Raw genomic sequence first — 16,976 nt, forward strand, 5'->3', positions numbered from 1 at the left:
TACAAGAAAATTAATCTCAAGGTAGTCCATGGCGATGTGTACATACTTTACTCACAAACTTACTTTGAATCGGAAAATGTAGATTTTTACATAGTACGTACACTTATAAATAGAAATCGGAAAATATCAAAGTAGTTAACTCCTCCAGGCAACTTTTCTGTGGTTTTCATACCTAATTATGCAAAGAGAAGGAGGTCCCAAACGGGCACTCTTTGTCGTCGGCGGAGGCGGCTGACGCACGCTTGCGTGCCGGCCGACCGACTGGCCCGGGCGGAGGGATTGCGAGTGTGAGCAGACGCGGAGCGGCCGCCATCGGCCGCCGAGCCCGAACGAAGCCCCGAGCCGGGATCCGGCGGGTGGCAGTCGGTACAGTTAACCCTCTCTCTCTCCTTCTCCCTCCCGACTTCTCCTCGCCCTCATCCCCCACAACCCGGGAGTCAAACCCACCGCCAATCGAACCGGAGGTGGGCAAGGGGCCCCGCCTTACCGGCCGAGCGAACGACGTGCGGGGGAGGGGGCGGACTCCGACGGATGCCGCGGCCGGAGCGGCGGCTGATGACCCCGGAGTGACCCCCTCCCTCCTACCCACCCCACCGTGCGCGTACCCGCGCCCGTGACGTAAGCTCCCGATCCTCCCCTCCCCCCCTCGCGTGGACCCCCCCCACCCCAACCCAACCCCAACCTCAACCTCCACCCGCCCCCACGGGGTCGCCAGATGTCGGAGTTCGAGGAGTTCGTGGCGCCGCCCGAGTGCCCGGTGTTCGAGCCGAGCTGGGAGGAGTTCGCCGATCCGCTCGGTTACATCGCCAAGATCCGGCCGGTGGCCGAGCGCAGCGGCATCTGCAAGATCAGGCCGCCCCTGGTGAGTCAAGTGGGGATCAATGGGGGAGGGGCGGTGTGTTCCGGGATGGAGGGGTGGTGGTACCTGGAGTGTGTTCCGGGATGGAGAGAGTGTGGTACCAGGAGTATGTTCTGGAATAGATACAGGTGGTATCAGGAATCGGTTCTGAAATGGAGAGGTGGTGGTACCTGGAGTGTGTTCTGGGATGGAGAGGGGGTGATACTGGGAGTATGTTCTGGAATAGATACGGGTGCTATCAGGAATCAGTTCTGAAATGGAGAGGGGGTGGTACAGGGATTGTATTCTGGTTATGAAGAGGGGTTGGTATCGGGAATGTGTTCCGGAATAGAGACGGGGTGGTACCAGTGGTATGTTCTGGGATGGAAATGGGGCTGGTACTGGGAGTGTGCTCTGGGGGTGGTATGGCCTGTGTGTTCTGAGAGGGAGGGTGGTTGGGGGGGTACAACTGTGAGTGTGTTCCGGGATTGTGTGGGTGTGTTACCGGAAATGTGTCCTGGAATAGAGAAGGGGTGATATCGGGTTCGTGTTTCGGGATGTAGAGGGAGTGGTACTAGGATGGAGAGGTGTTGGTACTTGGAGTGTGTTCTGGGATGGGAAGACTGTGGTATCAGGAGTGTTTTCTTGGATAGAGAGGAGGTGGTACCAGGATGGAGAGGCAGTGGTACTGTGAGTGTGTACTGGGATAGAGAAGGGGAGGTGTGGCAGATTGTGCTTGGTGGTTTTGACTCCTGGAGTTGCTGGGAGGGAGTAAGGAGATGTTGGGGAAGGGGGAGAGAGGGCTTGGTACTGGGGGTGTATATTGGGATGGAGAGGGTGTTGTACCAGCATTGAGAGGGGACGGTACCAGGAATTGTAGTTGAAGAGAGAAGGTAGTACTGAGGATGGCGAGGGGTTGATACCAGGGGTGTGTCCTGGGATAGAGAGGGATGCTGGTACTAGGAATACTCACTGTGTTAGGAAGGATGTACTGGGATAGAGAGGAGAGTGTATCTCCAGATCACAGTGGAATAGAGAAGGGGTGACATTGTCAATAACCACTTGGGTAAAGAGGATGGGTACTGGGAGTAATGAGTGGGATAGAGAGAAGTCAATGGCTGAATGGCATAGCATTCCCCAAGGCCGGGCTGTTCCTAGTGTTGGCAATAGCAAGCTGATGAGAATGCTTAAGGACAAAAGGGAAGGGTTGTTGAGGAATATACACGGAGAGAGATATCAGGAGAGAGAGAGAGAGGTGGATGGTGGGAACTACTTTATTAAGATCCTGCCGGTGGGGGGGGGGTGCTGAGTGGGGTGGCAACTGCAAGATCTGGCTATCGTTGGGAGGGATGGGGGCAGGCCATGCTAGGATGCTCAGGGATGGAGAGGGGGTGATAGATGCTGGGATAGAGAAGTTGCTTTTTTGCTGGGATCTGGCAGGTTTCTGAGGCAGGGGAAGCCAAAGAATCTGGCAGCCCAGTGAAGCAACCGAAGAAAAATTGAGGAGTTTGGGATGTGGTATACTGTTCAGGACTAGAGAGGGTGTGGTACTGGATATACATGTTCGGGGGAGTGTGGGTGCTACATTGGGCAGCAGAAATATCCATAAAATTGTGCTGAGAGGAGGGTGAGGTAGTTGGTTTGGATAGATAGCTTTAATGCTCATGGATAGAGAGGGGGTTAATACCATTCCTATACATGGTGGTTTGAAGGGTGAGGACATCCACATTCAGTGGGCAATCACAGGTGTCAGGGGATGGGCTGTGTGGTTGGTACTGTGGAGATTTCGGGATTGGGATGACTTTCCGATGGAAGCACACGGAAACCAGGATCGAAAGGGGTTATTACCAAGATGCACAGTGATGTGTGGGTGTTGTGATGTTGAGACAGAGGAAATAACACAGGCGTTTTTTTTACTGGGAGGGTGATGTGGGCATTCCTATAGCTCAGATCCGAATGGCTCGGCAAAAATCTGGTGCAAGAGGGCGAGGTTGTGTACGAGCAAGGAATAAATGGCAGTGGTGTTACTAGTTGTAAATGTTCGGACGGTGCTGCTGGGGTATCATGCTCAAGGGTGAGTGGGGGTGCATATTGAGAGTAGTGGAGGACAAATGTAGACTTCAGGGACATAATGCTCAGGCTTAGTGAAGGAGTAAAGCATTTTCGTACAGAGACCATACTGGTTATAGGGTTAGACATCAAAATGTTTCTGTAAGAACATCTAATGTTACATCACCGAGCAGGCCATTCAGCCCATAATATGGTGCTGACCCTTTAACCTGTTCTAAGATCAAGGTAGCCCTTTGCCCGTACATAGCATTCCACTTTTCTATCATCACAGTGCCTATGTAATAATTTCTTAAGCACCTCAGATGTGTCTACTTTTACCACTAACACTGACAGCGCATTCCATGCACCCACCATCCTCTGTAAGATATTTTAATTATCTTAAAAATATTTGTATTAGAAAATTGTTATCTTACAATATTGTTCCAAGCACCCACCAGTCACTTTAAAAATGTTACCTCTGACATGTTTGTCTCCAATACTTTCCCTCATACTTTCCTCCAATCACCCTAAAATTATAACCCCTTTTGATAGCCATGTACGCCCCAGGAAAATGTTTCTGGCTGTCCATAAGTCCAGGTTATGCAACCACTGATGCTGGCAGACAATCTCTGAAGAGTATTGATAATGGCTGGTGTCACCTGTCTTGCGAAGACACTGCCCAGAAGAAGGCAATGGCAAACCACTTCTGTAGAACGATTTGCCAAGAACGATCGTGGTCATGGATGGACTGTGATCACCCACATCATACAACACGGCATGTAATGAGCGAGTGGCAAAAGAAAGCAAAAAATGAAGAAAATACTGAGGTCCATCGGTTTATTGTTCAGAAGTGGGAAGGAGATGTTTCTATTCTCCGTTTGTGATTCAGTCTTCACATCTCTGTAGGGTAGCAAAATTGGAAATTCATCACCCTTTGAGAAGTCCCATTCTCATCGTCTTGAGCATCTCTATCAAGTCATCCGGATTTGCTCCAGAGAAAATCCCGAGATCGCTCGACCGAAAACATGCTCGCCAATCCTTGCAGCATCGTGATAAATATCCTCTGCACCTACTCTAAAGCTTCCGTGTCCTTCCTATAATGAGGTGACCAAAACTGAACACAGTACTCCCAAGTTTGGTCTATCGGCGACCCGGGTTCAATTTCCACTGCTGTCTTTAAGGCTTTTGAATGTTTTCTCTGCGACTGCGTGGATTTCATCCAGGTGCTGTGGTTTTCTCCTACAGTCCAAAGACGTACCAGTTGGTAAGTTAATTGGTCATTGTAAATTGTCCCCGGTGAGGCCATTAGGAATCGTGGGTTCCTGGGCGGCATGGCTCGAAGGTGCGCAAGGGCCCGTCCTGTGCTAAATCTCAATAGATAAACTCAATCCCACGTATCAACTTGCATGGCAACTTTGAAGGTTCTTTGGGCTTGGACACCAAGATCCCTCAATTCCTCCACACTGCTAAGAATCCTGCCATTGACCCTGTAGTCTGCCTTCAAATTCGGCCCTCTGAAGTGAATCTCTTCACACTTTTCTGGGTTGAGCTCGTTCTGCAGTGGAGGTGGGAGACTAGTTACAACATTAGGACACAGTCATTTATAGCTGAGGTGGGACTTCTTACAGAGGGAGATGAATCTCCAAGCATGCTACTCTAAGGAATTGTGAAGACTGAATCAATCAGGGGATATAGATAAATTGGTGAGAAACATCTCTTCTTCCTATTTCTGAGTGGAGAATGAACCTGTGGACACTACCTCATCTTTTTTTCATTTTTTGCTTTTTTTTCCCCACTCATTCGTTTGTTACATGCTTTGTCATATGATGTGGGGATCATGGTCTTTCCATGACTAGGATTGCTCTTGGCAAATCATTCTACAAAAGTGGTTTGCCATTTCTTCCTTCTGGGCAGTGTCTTTACAAGACAGGTGACCACAGCTGTTATCAATCCTCTTCAGAGATTGTCTGCCTGGCATAACCAGGACATGATGTGTACCAGCTGCTCATACGACCATCTGCTCACATGGCTTTCTATGACCCTGGTCGGTGGGGGGGGGGGGGCTAAGCAAGTGCTACACCTTACACCTTGCCCAAGGGTCACCTGCAGGCTACTGGAGGGAAGGAGCACCTTACACCTCGTTTAGTAGAGATGTATCGCCTCCCTGCCACCCAAAATACTACTTTTTTGCATTATCTATTTAATTTATTTTTTACATATATTTATAGTTTATTATTATGTACTGCTGCAAATCAACACATTTCATGACATATACCTGTGATTTTAAACCTGATTCAGATTCTCAGCGAGGATCTGCTACAGAATAGCAGATGGGCCACAGTCGGTTTGGCCAAGATCACATTGGGTGTCTGCTCCTGCTGTTTTCTTATCTATCAGAGTGGTGTTGGGAGCTAAAACGCTAAGTCCCAGCTGGCTGTGTCCCAGCACAGAGGGGTCTGTTCTGTCCTGCTGGGATGAGGCAAAGGGCAGAGAGCAGTGGATCGGGAGGCATGAAGGTGAGCTCAGGAGAGTAGGGGGAGGGAACCTTTGGACAGGGAGGATGGGAGCCTTCAAAACACGAAGCAGGGAGCACTGTAGGATCTGAGGATCCAGCCATCCCTGCTGAGCATGGGTTGTACTGGAGATTCTGGATAGGGTGGATGTGGAGAGGATGTTTCCTGTTGTGGGCAGTTGAGCATCAGAGGGCACAGCCTCAGAATAGTAGGATGTCCCTCCAGAACAGAGATGAGGAATTTCTTTAGCCAGAGGGTGGTGAATCTGTGGAATTCATTGCCACAGATGGCTTTAGAGGCCAAGTAAGTCATTGAGTGTATTTAAAGTGGGGGTTGATAGGTTCTTGATTGATCAAGTCCTGAAGAGATACGGGGAGAAGACCGGAGAATAGGCTTCAGAGAGGGATTAAATCAGCCATGGTGGAATGGCAGAGCAGACTCTCTGGACCAAATAGCAGATTCTGCTTCCATGTTTTATGACGCGAATGCGGGTCACTGGCACGGTAATCATGTGCTGCCCAAGTTCTGGACGCAGCCCAGGCTCATGCACATCAGCCTTCCCTCTATGGACTCGTCTACACTTCCCTCTGCCTTTGGAAAGCAGCCAACACAACTCAGAACCCTTCCACCTCGGATATTCTCTCTTCTCCCCTCTCCCATTGTGCAGAACATACAAACGCTTGAGAGCACGTACCACCAGGCTCACAGACAGCTTGTCTTTATGGCCCATGATCTTATTAGCAAAGGTGTTGATAAGTTATGAGAGGGGAATGGAGTGTGATGTTTGAGGGGCAACAAGGAGTGAGAACAGGGGTGAAAGAGGTAGATGGAGGGGTTTGAGACTGGTATTGAAAATGGGGAATTCACTGTTATTTATAGTTCAGTGATACTATGGTCGAGAGTTGTTCCCACCAGAGTAAACAGGATGCAATTCAGGCACTGCTTAGGGCTGGTAATGTTGGGACTGGAGTGTGGGTGATATTCCAGTGAGAGAGGGCGGGAGGTGGTTGAAGCAACAAATTTCACAACTTATTAAACCTATTCCCATCCTGGTATGGGGAGGGGGTGGGCAGAGAGGATGTGAGAACACAGGCTGTGAGTGCAAATAGTATCAGAGAGACTGTGTGGTTACAGACAAGAGCCGATATGAGGATATTTGGGGTAGAGAGGGATTAGTATTGGGGCAGATAGAGGGGAGGAGAATATTCTGGGCCTTCAACTGGAAATAAACTGGTGCACTGGGACCGGGAGCGAGGAGGATGAGTTGAAAGAGGTGTACAAGATGTCCTCCACTCTTCAAGAAGGGAGAGAGGCAGAAGAAAGGAAATTATAGGCCAGTTAGCTTGACCTCAGAGGTTGGGAAGATGTTGGAGTGGATTGTTAAGAATGGGGTTTCAGGGTACTTGGAGTCACATGATATAATAGGCTAGAGTCAGTATGGTTTTGTCAAGGGAAAAATTTGCCTGACAAAGCTGTTGGAATTCTTTGAAGAAATGACAAGCAGGATAGACAAAGGAGAATCTGTTGACCTTGTGTTCTTGAGTTTTCAGAAGGCCATTGACAAGGTGCCACACGTGAGGCTGCTTGGTAAGCTACGAGCCCATGGTATTACAGGAAAGATTCTAGCATGGATAAAGCAATGACTGATTGGCAGGAGGCAAAGAGTGGGAATAAAGGGAGGCTTTTCTGGTTGGCTGCCGGTGACCACTGGTGTTCCACGGGGGTCTGTGTTGGGACTGATTGTTTTTACGTTCTATGTCGATGATTTGGGTGATAGAGTTGATGGCTCTGCTGCAAAGTTTGCAGATGATATGGAGGTAGGTGGAGAGGCATTTGAGGAAATAGTGAGACTACAGATGGACAGACAGATTCAGAGAATGGGAAAAGAAGTTGCAGATGGAATACAGTGTTGGGAAGTGTATGGTCACACACTTTATTAGAAGAAATGAAAGGGTTGAATATTTTCTAAATGGAGAGGGAATACAAAAATCTGAGATGCAAAGGGATTTGGGAGTCCTTGTGCAGGATTCCCCAAAGGTTAATTTGCAGGTTGAGTCTGTGGTGAGGAAGGCAAATGCAATGTGAGCATTCATTTTGAGGGGACTAGGATATAAAAACAAGGATGTAATGGTCATGCTTTATATAGCACTGAATAGGTCTCACCTAGTGTATTTGAGCAGTTTTGGGCCCTTTATCTGAGAAAGAGTGTGCTGAAGCTGGAGAGGGTTCAAAGGAGCTTCACAAAAATGATTCCAGGATGAAACTTCTTGTCATAAGAAGACCGTTTGATGGCTGTGGGCCTGTATTCACTGGAATTCCGAAGAGTGTGGAGTGACCCCATTGAAACCTGTCGAATGTTGAAAGGCCTTGATGGGTGGATGTGGAGAGGATGTTCCCTATGGTGGGGGAGTCTAAGACCAAAGGACAGAGTCTCAGAATGGAGATGAGGACTTTCTTTAGCTGGAGAGTAGTGAATCTGTGGAATTCATTGCCACAGGCAGCTGTGGAGGCCAAGTCATTGGATATATTTAAGGCAGAGGTTGATAGATTATTGATTGGTCCAGGCATGAAAGGATACGGGGAGAAGACATGAGACTGGGGCTGAGAGGAAAAGTAGATCAGCCATGATGAAATGGCAGAGCTGACTCGATGGGCCAAATGGCAAAATTCTGCTCCTGTATCTTATGGTTTTATGGTCTTATGGTCTAAGATAATAGATCAATTGAACAACCAGAGACTGTTTTCCAGGGCTAATACAAGGGAGCATAATATTTCAATGATTGGAGGAAAGTATGCGGGGGGAGCGCGTCAGAGATAAATTTCTAGCACAATGATTGATGGGTGAGTGGAACCACCCTGCCAGTGGTGGCACAGGCAGATATATTAGGGACATTTAAGAAACTTATAAATGGATGATAGAAACCTGGAGGACTGTATAAGAAGGAAGGGTTAGAATGACCTTAGAGTAGGTTAAAGGGTTAGCACAATAATTTGGCTGAATGGACTGTGGTGCAGGAATGTTCTATGTAAACACCAAGGGCCTGGATTCTGATACTGGAATTCAGAGGGTAAATTTGGGGAATAGTGAACTTGGGTAATAGAGAGAACTGGCAGTTTGTGGAGAGGCGGTTTTGAGCCAATTAGAGAGGCACCTGGAAAATTAGAGAGAGAGGGTTCCTCCAGAATCTAATTCTCCCCCCAGTGACAGAGGAGGTCCTGCAAAATCTAATACCCCACCAGTGAGAGAGGGGTTTCTACAAAATCTAATCTCTCCACACCCCATGAGATAGGGGTACCTATGAAATCTAATCCTCACCCCCAGTGAGAGAGGGTGGGGGACACCATAAAAATCTTTCCCCCTTCCCCAGAACACACTGCTGCTACCACCCCATTTCCATCTCAGCGGGAAGTGAGGGGTAGTGGACAGAAAACCTAGTAGGCTGTAAGGGAGGGTATAATGGTTGGAATGGGGGTAAGGACTACCTAAGAGGGTGTGGGGTGGGCTGGAATATGACTGAGTGGCACAGTGGTTACGCGCGGAGTTGAGATGGTGGTTGCGGGATCGGGAATAATAGGAATTCAGAGCTGTGAAGGAGATGGGGAATGGTGTGGCTGGTAATGAGGTTCCTGCTGCCTCTGCCCTGGGCGGAGCCAGTCTGTAGAATTGAGAAGTACCTCCACATGCCATTCCTTGCACATTGGGTCATTCTTTTCTCACCTCAATGCATTTCTGACACACTGCTCCAGCACTTTCCTGTCCCAGTTTGCACCTCTGGCACATTGTGAATGCTGTACTGTGTTTCTAGCAAGTTTTCACTGCTCCCCACCCCCACCCCCACCAATTCACCTCCTGCATGTTTTGCATCTTTTACCCATTTACATTTCCTGCACATTATCTCCCTCTTGCATGCTATTGTAACTACTGCCTCTTATCTGTCACTCTTGCACTCTCTGCTCTCGTTGCATTTCCTGCATGCCACATCTCCATCCTTTGCTGCAAGAGTGGAGCACTGTCTCCCCACCCGGCGCTCCTATTCCTCCTTCATGCCCTCTCTCTGTCCTATGCTGCAGATCAGGCACATCACCTCTCTGCTCTGCACTGCCCCTCTGCCTCGTGTTGCAAACCCAGCGCACCGCCTCTCTGTTCCCCCACTGCAATTTCTCTCCGCCCCGCACTGAGACTCCTGATTACCGCCTCTCTGCCCCACTTTTCCCCATATCGCATTTCCTGGATGTCGTCTTTGCCTCTTCTCCAGCAGTGTGTTTCCTGCACACAGAATTTCTTCCCGTCTTTAACACGAGGTATTGATGGGTCAGCTTGGTCTTCCTTTCATGGAAAACCAGCCCACGTCCCATTGGACTGATGGGCCAGTTGGGTACCTTCCCTCAAAATAGCTCTTGCAACATTCCTGTTTGGTTCCCAGTGCTGACTTGCTTTTGCATTTTTGTATGTTGAGGTTTTCAAATTGAGACTGTATAATGTGTCAGTAATTGAGACTTGAATCTATCAGCATTGCCACCTAGGAATGGCTTTCTGTCACAAAGCAACAGTAAGGACATGCCCTCTTGAGGACGAGGACGAGTTACATTATCTTGCAAATTTTGTCGACTTGTGTGGTCCCGTGTGTGTTCTGCATTTCGCCGCAGTGGAGCAGCACACTTGTCTTTGCGCTTATTTGGAAAGTATTGTGACTCTGCCTTGTCTTAGGTGCGCTTAAAATTGTCCTCTGCCAATGTAGTGCTCTTCTACAGCTGAGGTGAACAGTCTTATCCCATATTTAGATGTTCATTGGTTTGTAGATGGAAGAGGGGAGCATAAGTCTTTCCCTCTCACCCTTCTTCTCTCTCTTGAGTTTAACTTTGGGAAGAGTTAGTTTTAGAGCCATATTGCATGGAAACAGGCCCTCCACTATGATGGTGCAGTCGTTCATTGATTCTATAATAGTTACTGGATTTATTGAGAACGTCAGCAAGAAAATGAATCTCTGGATTCTATATAGAGATATACGCAGTGTCTTGTGAAAATATTCAGCCCCCAACTCTTTATTCACATTAATGAGTATCACAACCAGGGATTTTGATCGATTTAACTGAGAATTTTTATTTGTGAATCACATGCTCCTTTATTCACAGTCAGCCCAAAAAAGCAAAGGAAATTGTAAAATGTGAAAACAAAAAATTCAAAAACTGAGATGTCAGCAGTTCCAAAGTATTCATCCCCCTTTGCTCAGTACTTGGTTGAACCACCTCTCGCAGCCATTACTGCCAGTGGTAGTTTTGTGTAATTCTCTGTTAGCTTTGTACAACACGATGGAGCAAGATTTGCCCTTTTCTCGCCAAATTGCTCAAACTGTGCCAGGTTAGTTGGAGAGTGATGGTGGACAGCAGTCTTGAGGTTTTGGTGGAAATGTTCGATTGAGTTCAGGTCAGGACTGTACTGATACCACTTGAGGACATCAATGTTCTTCATTTGAAGCCACTCCATGGTTGCTCTGGCAGAGTGTTTTGGGTCATTGTCCCGTTGAAAGACTAACTTCCTCCCCAGTTTAAGCTTTCTGGCAGAGTATAGCATGTTTTCATCCAAGATCTCCCTGTATTTAGCAATTTAGCCATTAATCTTGACCAGATTTCCAGTCCCTGCTGCTGAAAAGCATCCTCAGAACATGATGCTACCTTAACCATACTCTACAGTAGGGATGGTGTCCAGCGAGGTGGTCCCCATCTTCTTGCATTTGGTCCATCTCCCTCTTGACTGTGTTACCCAGTACGATGGTCCCATTTTCATGTGTTTGACCCATAGCCCTCTTGACTGTGTTGCCCAGTGGGATGGTCCCATTTTCATGTGTTTGACCCATAGCCTTCTCGACTGTGTTGTCTGGTACGATGGTCCCATTTTCTTGTGTTTGACCCATAGCCCTCTTGACTGTGTTGCCCAGTGGGATGGTCCCATTTTCTTGTGTTTGACGCATTAGCTCTGTAAACCCTTTCCATCCATGTACTTATCTAAATGATTTTTAAACATGCTTGCCTCTTTATTTAATGAAACTGCCCAACTGATGAGCCAATTTAAAATCTCTTGCCTCTGATCTGAAACTTTTGCCCTTCTGTTTTAGCACCCTCTCCCTGGGGAAAAGACCTTCACTCTGTCTTTACGCCTCATGATTTTATATACCTGTCAGTTTATCTCTGAAAAGGAATAAGGTCCTGGTCTATTCAGACCCCAAGTCCATGCAACATCTCTTCCATACTGTTTCTCTGGTTTAATAACATCATTCTCATAATGGTGCCTTGCATTTCACTACAAATACTCTTCATCTCATGTTCTCTATTTATTGCTTATTTATTTATTATTATTTATTTTCCTTTTGTATTTTCAGTTTTGTATTTTGCACATTGTTGGTGCAGTCTTTTGATTCTATTATGGTTATTGAATTTATTAAGTATACCTGCAAGAAAAGTAATCTTGAGTTGTATATGGTGACGTATACAGTGCCTTGTAAAAGTATTCTGCCCCTAACCCTGTGTTCACGTAAATGACTATTACAACCAGGGGTTTTGATCAATTTAACTGAGAACTTTTACTTGTGAATCACATGCTTTTTTTTTAACAGTGGAGTCCAAAAAAACTTAAAATTGTAAAGCATGAAAAACTAAAGAAATCAAAACCTAAAATGTCAGCAGTTCAAAAGTATTCATCCCCCTTTGCTCAGTATTTGGTTGAAACACCTCTCGCAGCTATTACAGCCAGTAACCTTTCTGGATTGGTCTCTATTAGCTTTACCCATTGATGGAGCAAGATTTGCCCATTCCTCTTTGCAAAATTACTCAAGCTGTGCTAGGTTCATTGGGAAGTAGCAGTGGATAGCAATCTTGAAGTCTTAGCAGAGAGTTAAGGTCAGGACTCTGACTGGGTTACTCAAGAACATAAATTTTCTTCATTTGAAGCCACTGCATAGTTGCTCTGGGAGTGTGCTTTGGGTTGTTGTCCTGACAAAGTTCCTTCCTAGTTTAAGCTTTCTGGCAGAGGCTAGAAGGTTTTTATTTAGGAACTCTCTGTATTTATCAACATTCATCTTCCCATCAATCCTGACCAGATTTCCAGTCCCTGCTGCTGAAGAGCATCCCTAAGTATGATTGTCTTGGCTTGAAACATCAACTGTTTACTTCTGCCTAGTCTGCTGAGTTGCTGCAACATTTTGTGTGTGTAGCTGCCATGGGATGATGCTACTTCCACCATATCGTACAGTAGGAATGGTGTTACTGGGCATACCTGCAGTATTAGATTTACGCCACACGTACCGCTTAGTGTTGAGGCCAAAAAAATTCCACCTTAGTCTGATCTAACCTTCTTCCATATCTTCTAAGTGAAGCTCTGCAAAGCCTTTACAGGCAAGGATATGCTTTATTTTCCAGCCAGGGCTTCTTCCTTGCCATTTATTCAAAAATATCCTTTTTGTGCAAGGCCTTAGAGATGGTGGAGCCATGATCTTCATCTCATTGACTTCACAGTAGCCTCTCTTGCAAGTGCCATTCTTATCCAGCCACAGATAGAGCAGCAGCCTGACCTAGGCAGTGTGGTTGTGGTTTCATATTTTTTCCACTTTTTCATGATGGACTGCACTGAGCTCTGAGGTACGTTCAGTACCTTTGTGATGGAGCATGAAGTGCAGAATCAAATATCGCTGTGATGATTGTATGCTCTAGTATCAATTATTTGGCGACAATAAAGTATAAAGTAAAAAGCCTTGTTCCCTTCTTCAGATTTGTGCTTCTCTATCATTTCCCTGACTTGACTTGAATGCTCTTTTGTCTCTGGTGTTGAAATCTACCATGTGGTTGGATCTTACAGAATTCATTGAAAACAGTTGATGCTCCAGTTTTCTAGAACAACAAATTGTGTGAGTAGGTAAGGTAATATAATGCTACTGAGGAAAGTTACCATAGTAATTACAAAGGGGATGAATACTTTTTCAGCTTCACAATTTTGGTTTATAATTTTTATAAATTGTTAACTGGTTTTGGAATTTTGCTCTTTTGACTTGACATGATAATGTTTTGTAGATTAGCTTAAAATATATTTTAAATTTAGAAAATAAGTATGAAAATAGTTGTGAGGGCTGAATACTTTTCCAAGGCACTATACATGATGGAGTTCAGGATGGGGCGATATCTTTGAAGGCTAATGGACACTGAATGGTCTGGATAAAGTAGATGTGGAGAGGATGTTTCCAGTAGTGGGAGAGTCTACGACCAGAGGGCATAATCTCAGAATAGAGGCACTGAGATGAGAAGGAATTTCTTCAGCTAGAGGGTGGTGAATCTGTGCAATTTGTTGCTTCAGAGAGCAAGTCATTGGGTGTATTTAAGGCTGAGATTGATAGGTTCTTGATTGGTAGGGGTTTAGTGTCATGGAGAGAGGGCAGGTGAATAGGGATAGAAGAGAATCAGGGAAGGTTGAATGGCAGAGCGGACTTGATGGGCTGAATAGACTAATTCTCCTGTATCTTATGATATCCAGCCAGCTGGTCCCAGTTTCCTGCCTTCAGCCCTTAGCCCTCCATGCACTAGGCCAGGTCATTGGGATATTTAAGGCAGAGGTCGATAGGTTCTTGATTAGAACCCATGAAGGGATATGGAGAGAAAGCAAGAGATCGGGGCCGAAAGGGAAATGGTTCAGCTATGATAAAATGGCAGAGCAGACTCAATGGACAAAATGGCCTAATTCTGATCCTATACCTTATGGTCTTAAGTGATACTGTTGTACCAGTTCCTCTGGCAGCTGGTTCCATACATTCACCACCTGTGCGAAAAAGTTGTCCCTCGGGTTGCTCTTTATTCTCTTCTCTTCTCTCACCCTAAACCTGCGTCCGTCCGTCCCCACCCCTTTGGACTCTAGTACACTAGGGAAATTACTTATCACCCATCTTAACTATACCCTTCATAGGTTTAAACACTTTGATAAGGTTGACCCTTGGTGATGGTGTCTCATGGGGCTGTAAATGGACAGATTTAGCATTCTATTGAGTAGGTTGGTATCTTGCATGTTGGTGGTCTGACTGGCAGCAGTGCTTGATTGTTTGAGTGGTGGGGAAGAGAGGAGAGTAGGTGATGAAAGTGACTGTTCAGGATGGTTGCTGTAAATCCTGGGCAATCTGCTTCCTGATTTATGTTCTCCTTCGTTTCCCATTGTCCTGGCCACGTCTCAGTACCTGTAAGCCAGAATCATTCAAGTTATTTTAAGCCATTGAGCAGATGGAACATTGCAGGAAAGTACAGGTCCTTTGGCCCATAAAGTTGTGTCGATCTCCTAACCTAAGATCAATCTAACCCTTCTCTCATACATAGCCCTCCATTTTTTCTATCTTCCATGTGCCTATCTAAGAGTCTTCTAAATGTTCCTAATATATATGTTTCTACCTCTACCCCTGCAGGATGCTCCATGCACTCACCACTCTCTGTGTAAAGGACTTGACTCTGAAATCCCTCTTGTACTTTCCTCCAATCATCTTAAAATTATTCCCCTCCCACATTAGCCATTTCTACCTTGGAAAAAAGTTTCTGGCTATCAACAGTGGTGTTGTCAACAAACATTGACTTCGGAGTTTTACTTAGCTTCACAGTATAAATATAAAGCATATGGAACATGGGGCTAAGCAGAGGTTGTGGAGAAGATGTTGCCAATCTGAACTAACTGGGGTCTGCAAAGTGAGGAATTTGAAGATCCAATTGCACAAGGAGACATTGAGGCCAAGGACATGAAGCTTTTTGATTGGGTTTGAGGGGATGATTGTATTGAATGCTGAGCTGTAATCAATGAAGAGCATCCTGATGTATGCATCTTCACTATCCAGATATTCCAGGGTTGAGTGAAGAACCAATGAAATGGCATGTACTGTTGATCTTCTCAGGCAGAAGTTGATAAGTTTCATGACCAGCCTCTCAAAGCACTTCTTCATAATACACTTAAGTGCTGGGCAATAGTCACTGAGGCAAGTTATCATATTCTTCTTGGGGGTCCATTATGATTGAAACTTGCTTGAAGCAGCTGGATACCTCAGGCTGCTGAAGCGAGAGGTTAAAGATGTCAGTGAACACTCCAACCAGTTGATTAGCACAGATCATCAGTACTTGGCCAGGTACATCGGCTGGGCCAGATGCTTTCTGTGTGTTCACCCTCCTGACAGATGCTCTCATATCGGCCTCTGAACAATCACCTTAAAATGATGCCTGCTCATATTAGCCATTTCCACCCTGGGAGTAAGTCTCTGGTTATCCACTTGATCTATGCCTACTATCACCTCTATCAAGCCACCTCTCATCCTCCTCCCCTCCAAAGAGAAAAGCCCTAACTTAAACTTGAACTGAGCATCCAGTTCTGAAGTGTGCTTGTGTGGTTCAGGGTTCCAGGGATCTCAGCTTCTAATGTATCAGATCTGATCAGTTTATTGTCATTTACACCAGAGCACAATGACTTTCCTTGCACCATAGGAAGCTCACCAGAAACAGTAAATGATTACACAAGATAATCTGCAGATGCTGGAAATCCAGAGTAACACACACAAAATGCTTGAGAAACTCAGCAGGTCAAGCGGCCTCTATGGAGGAGAATAAACAATCTATGTTTCAGGCCAAGAACCTGCATCAGATCTGGAAAGGAAGGGGGCAGAAACCAGAATAAGAATCTGAGAGGAATAAAGAGTCGAAGTTTCAGGCCAAGAACTTTGATCAGGATTTGTACGCGGGGGGGGGGGGGTGGTTCAGAAGCTTTCCTTTCTATTGTATTTTTGTTATAGTCATGTGTAGTGAGATAGTGTCAATCTCTGTTTTGCAAGCCATCCATACAGATCATTTCATACCGGTACGTTGATGATTAGTCATTGTAAGTTGTTCTATGACCAGGCCAGGGTTAGATAGGTGGGTTTGCCGGGTGGTGCAGCTTGTTGGGCTGGAAAGGCCTGTTCCGAGTAACTAAAATAGTACAATGGAAAAGCAATAACAGAATGCAGAATAATGTACAGGGTTACATAATCTTACAGAGAAATGGTCCTGCACTGCACTAAGACATGGGAGCAGAATTAGGCCACTTGGCTGATTGACACTGTACCATTCCGTCATGGCTGATATATTATCCCTCTGAACCTCATTCTTCTGCTTTCTCCCTGTAACCTTTCAAGCCTTGACTAACCAAGAACCTATCAACCTCCATTTTTAATATACGCAATGACTTGGCCTCCACAGCTGTCTGTGGCAATGAATTCCACAGATTTACCACCCTCTGGCTAAAGAAATTCCTCCTCATCTCTATTTGAGATGGGCAACCATCTATTTTGAGACTGTGCCCTCTGGTCTTAGAGTCACCCACTATTGGAAACATCCTCTCCACATCCACTCTATCTAGGTCTTTCAATATTCGATAACTTTCAATGAGATCCCCCTTCATTCTTCTAAATGCTAGCAAATATAGGCCCAGAGCCATCAAACACTCTGCATGTTTTAACCCCTTTACTCCTGGAATCATTCTCATGGACCTCCTCTGGACCCTCTCTAGGATTGTTGAGTTCAAAGCTCGAGGGCCC

General features: G+C 45.9%; 1 protein-coding gene across 2 annotated transcripts in view; it reads left to right on the plus strand.

Annotated features, from left to right (window-relative positions):
- The first annotated feature begins 272 nt into the window (after positions 1-272).
- The window catches only part of kdm5c (lysine demethylase 5C), a 131,570-nt gene continuing 114,866 nt past the window's right edge, over positions 273-16,976 (plus strand). For both annotated transcript variants that reach the window (XM_063035217.1, XM_063035218.1), the window contains exon 1: positions 273-862. In XM_063035217.1, coding sequence (XP_062891287.1) covers positions 716-862 — 147 coding nt within the window. In that variant the 5' untranslated portion in view covers positions 273-715. The remainder of the gene's footprint in view (positions 863-16,976) is intronic.

This window comes from Mobula hypostoma, chromosome 28 (assembly GCF_963921235.1).
Source record: "Mobula hypostoma chromosome 28, sMobHyp1.1, whole genome shotgun sequence".
In the NCBI taxonomy this organism is placed as follows: Eukaryota; Metazoa; Chordata; class Chondrichthyes; order Myliobatiformes; family Myliobatidae; genus Mobula; species Mobula hypostoma.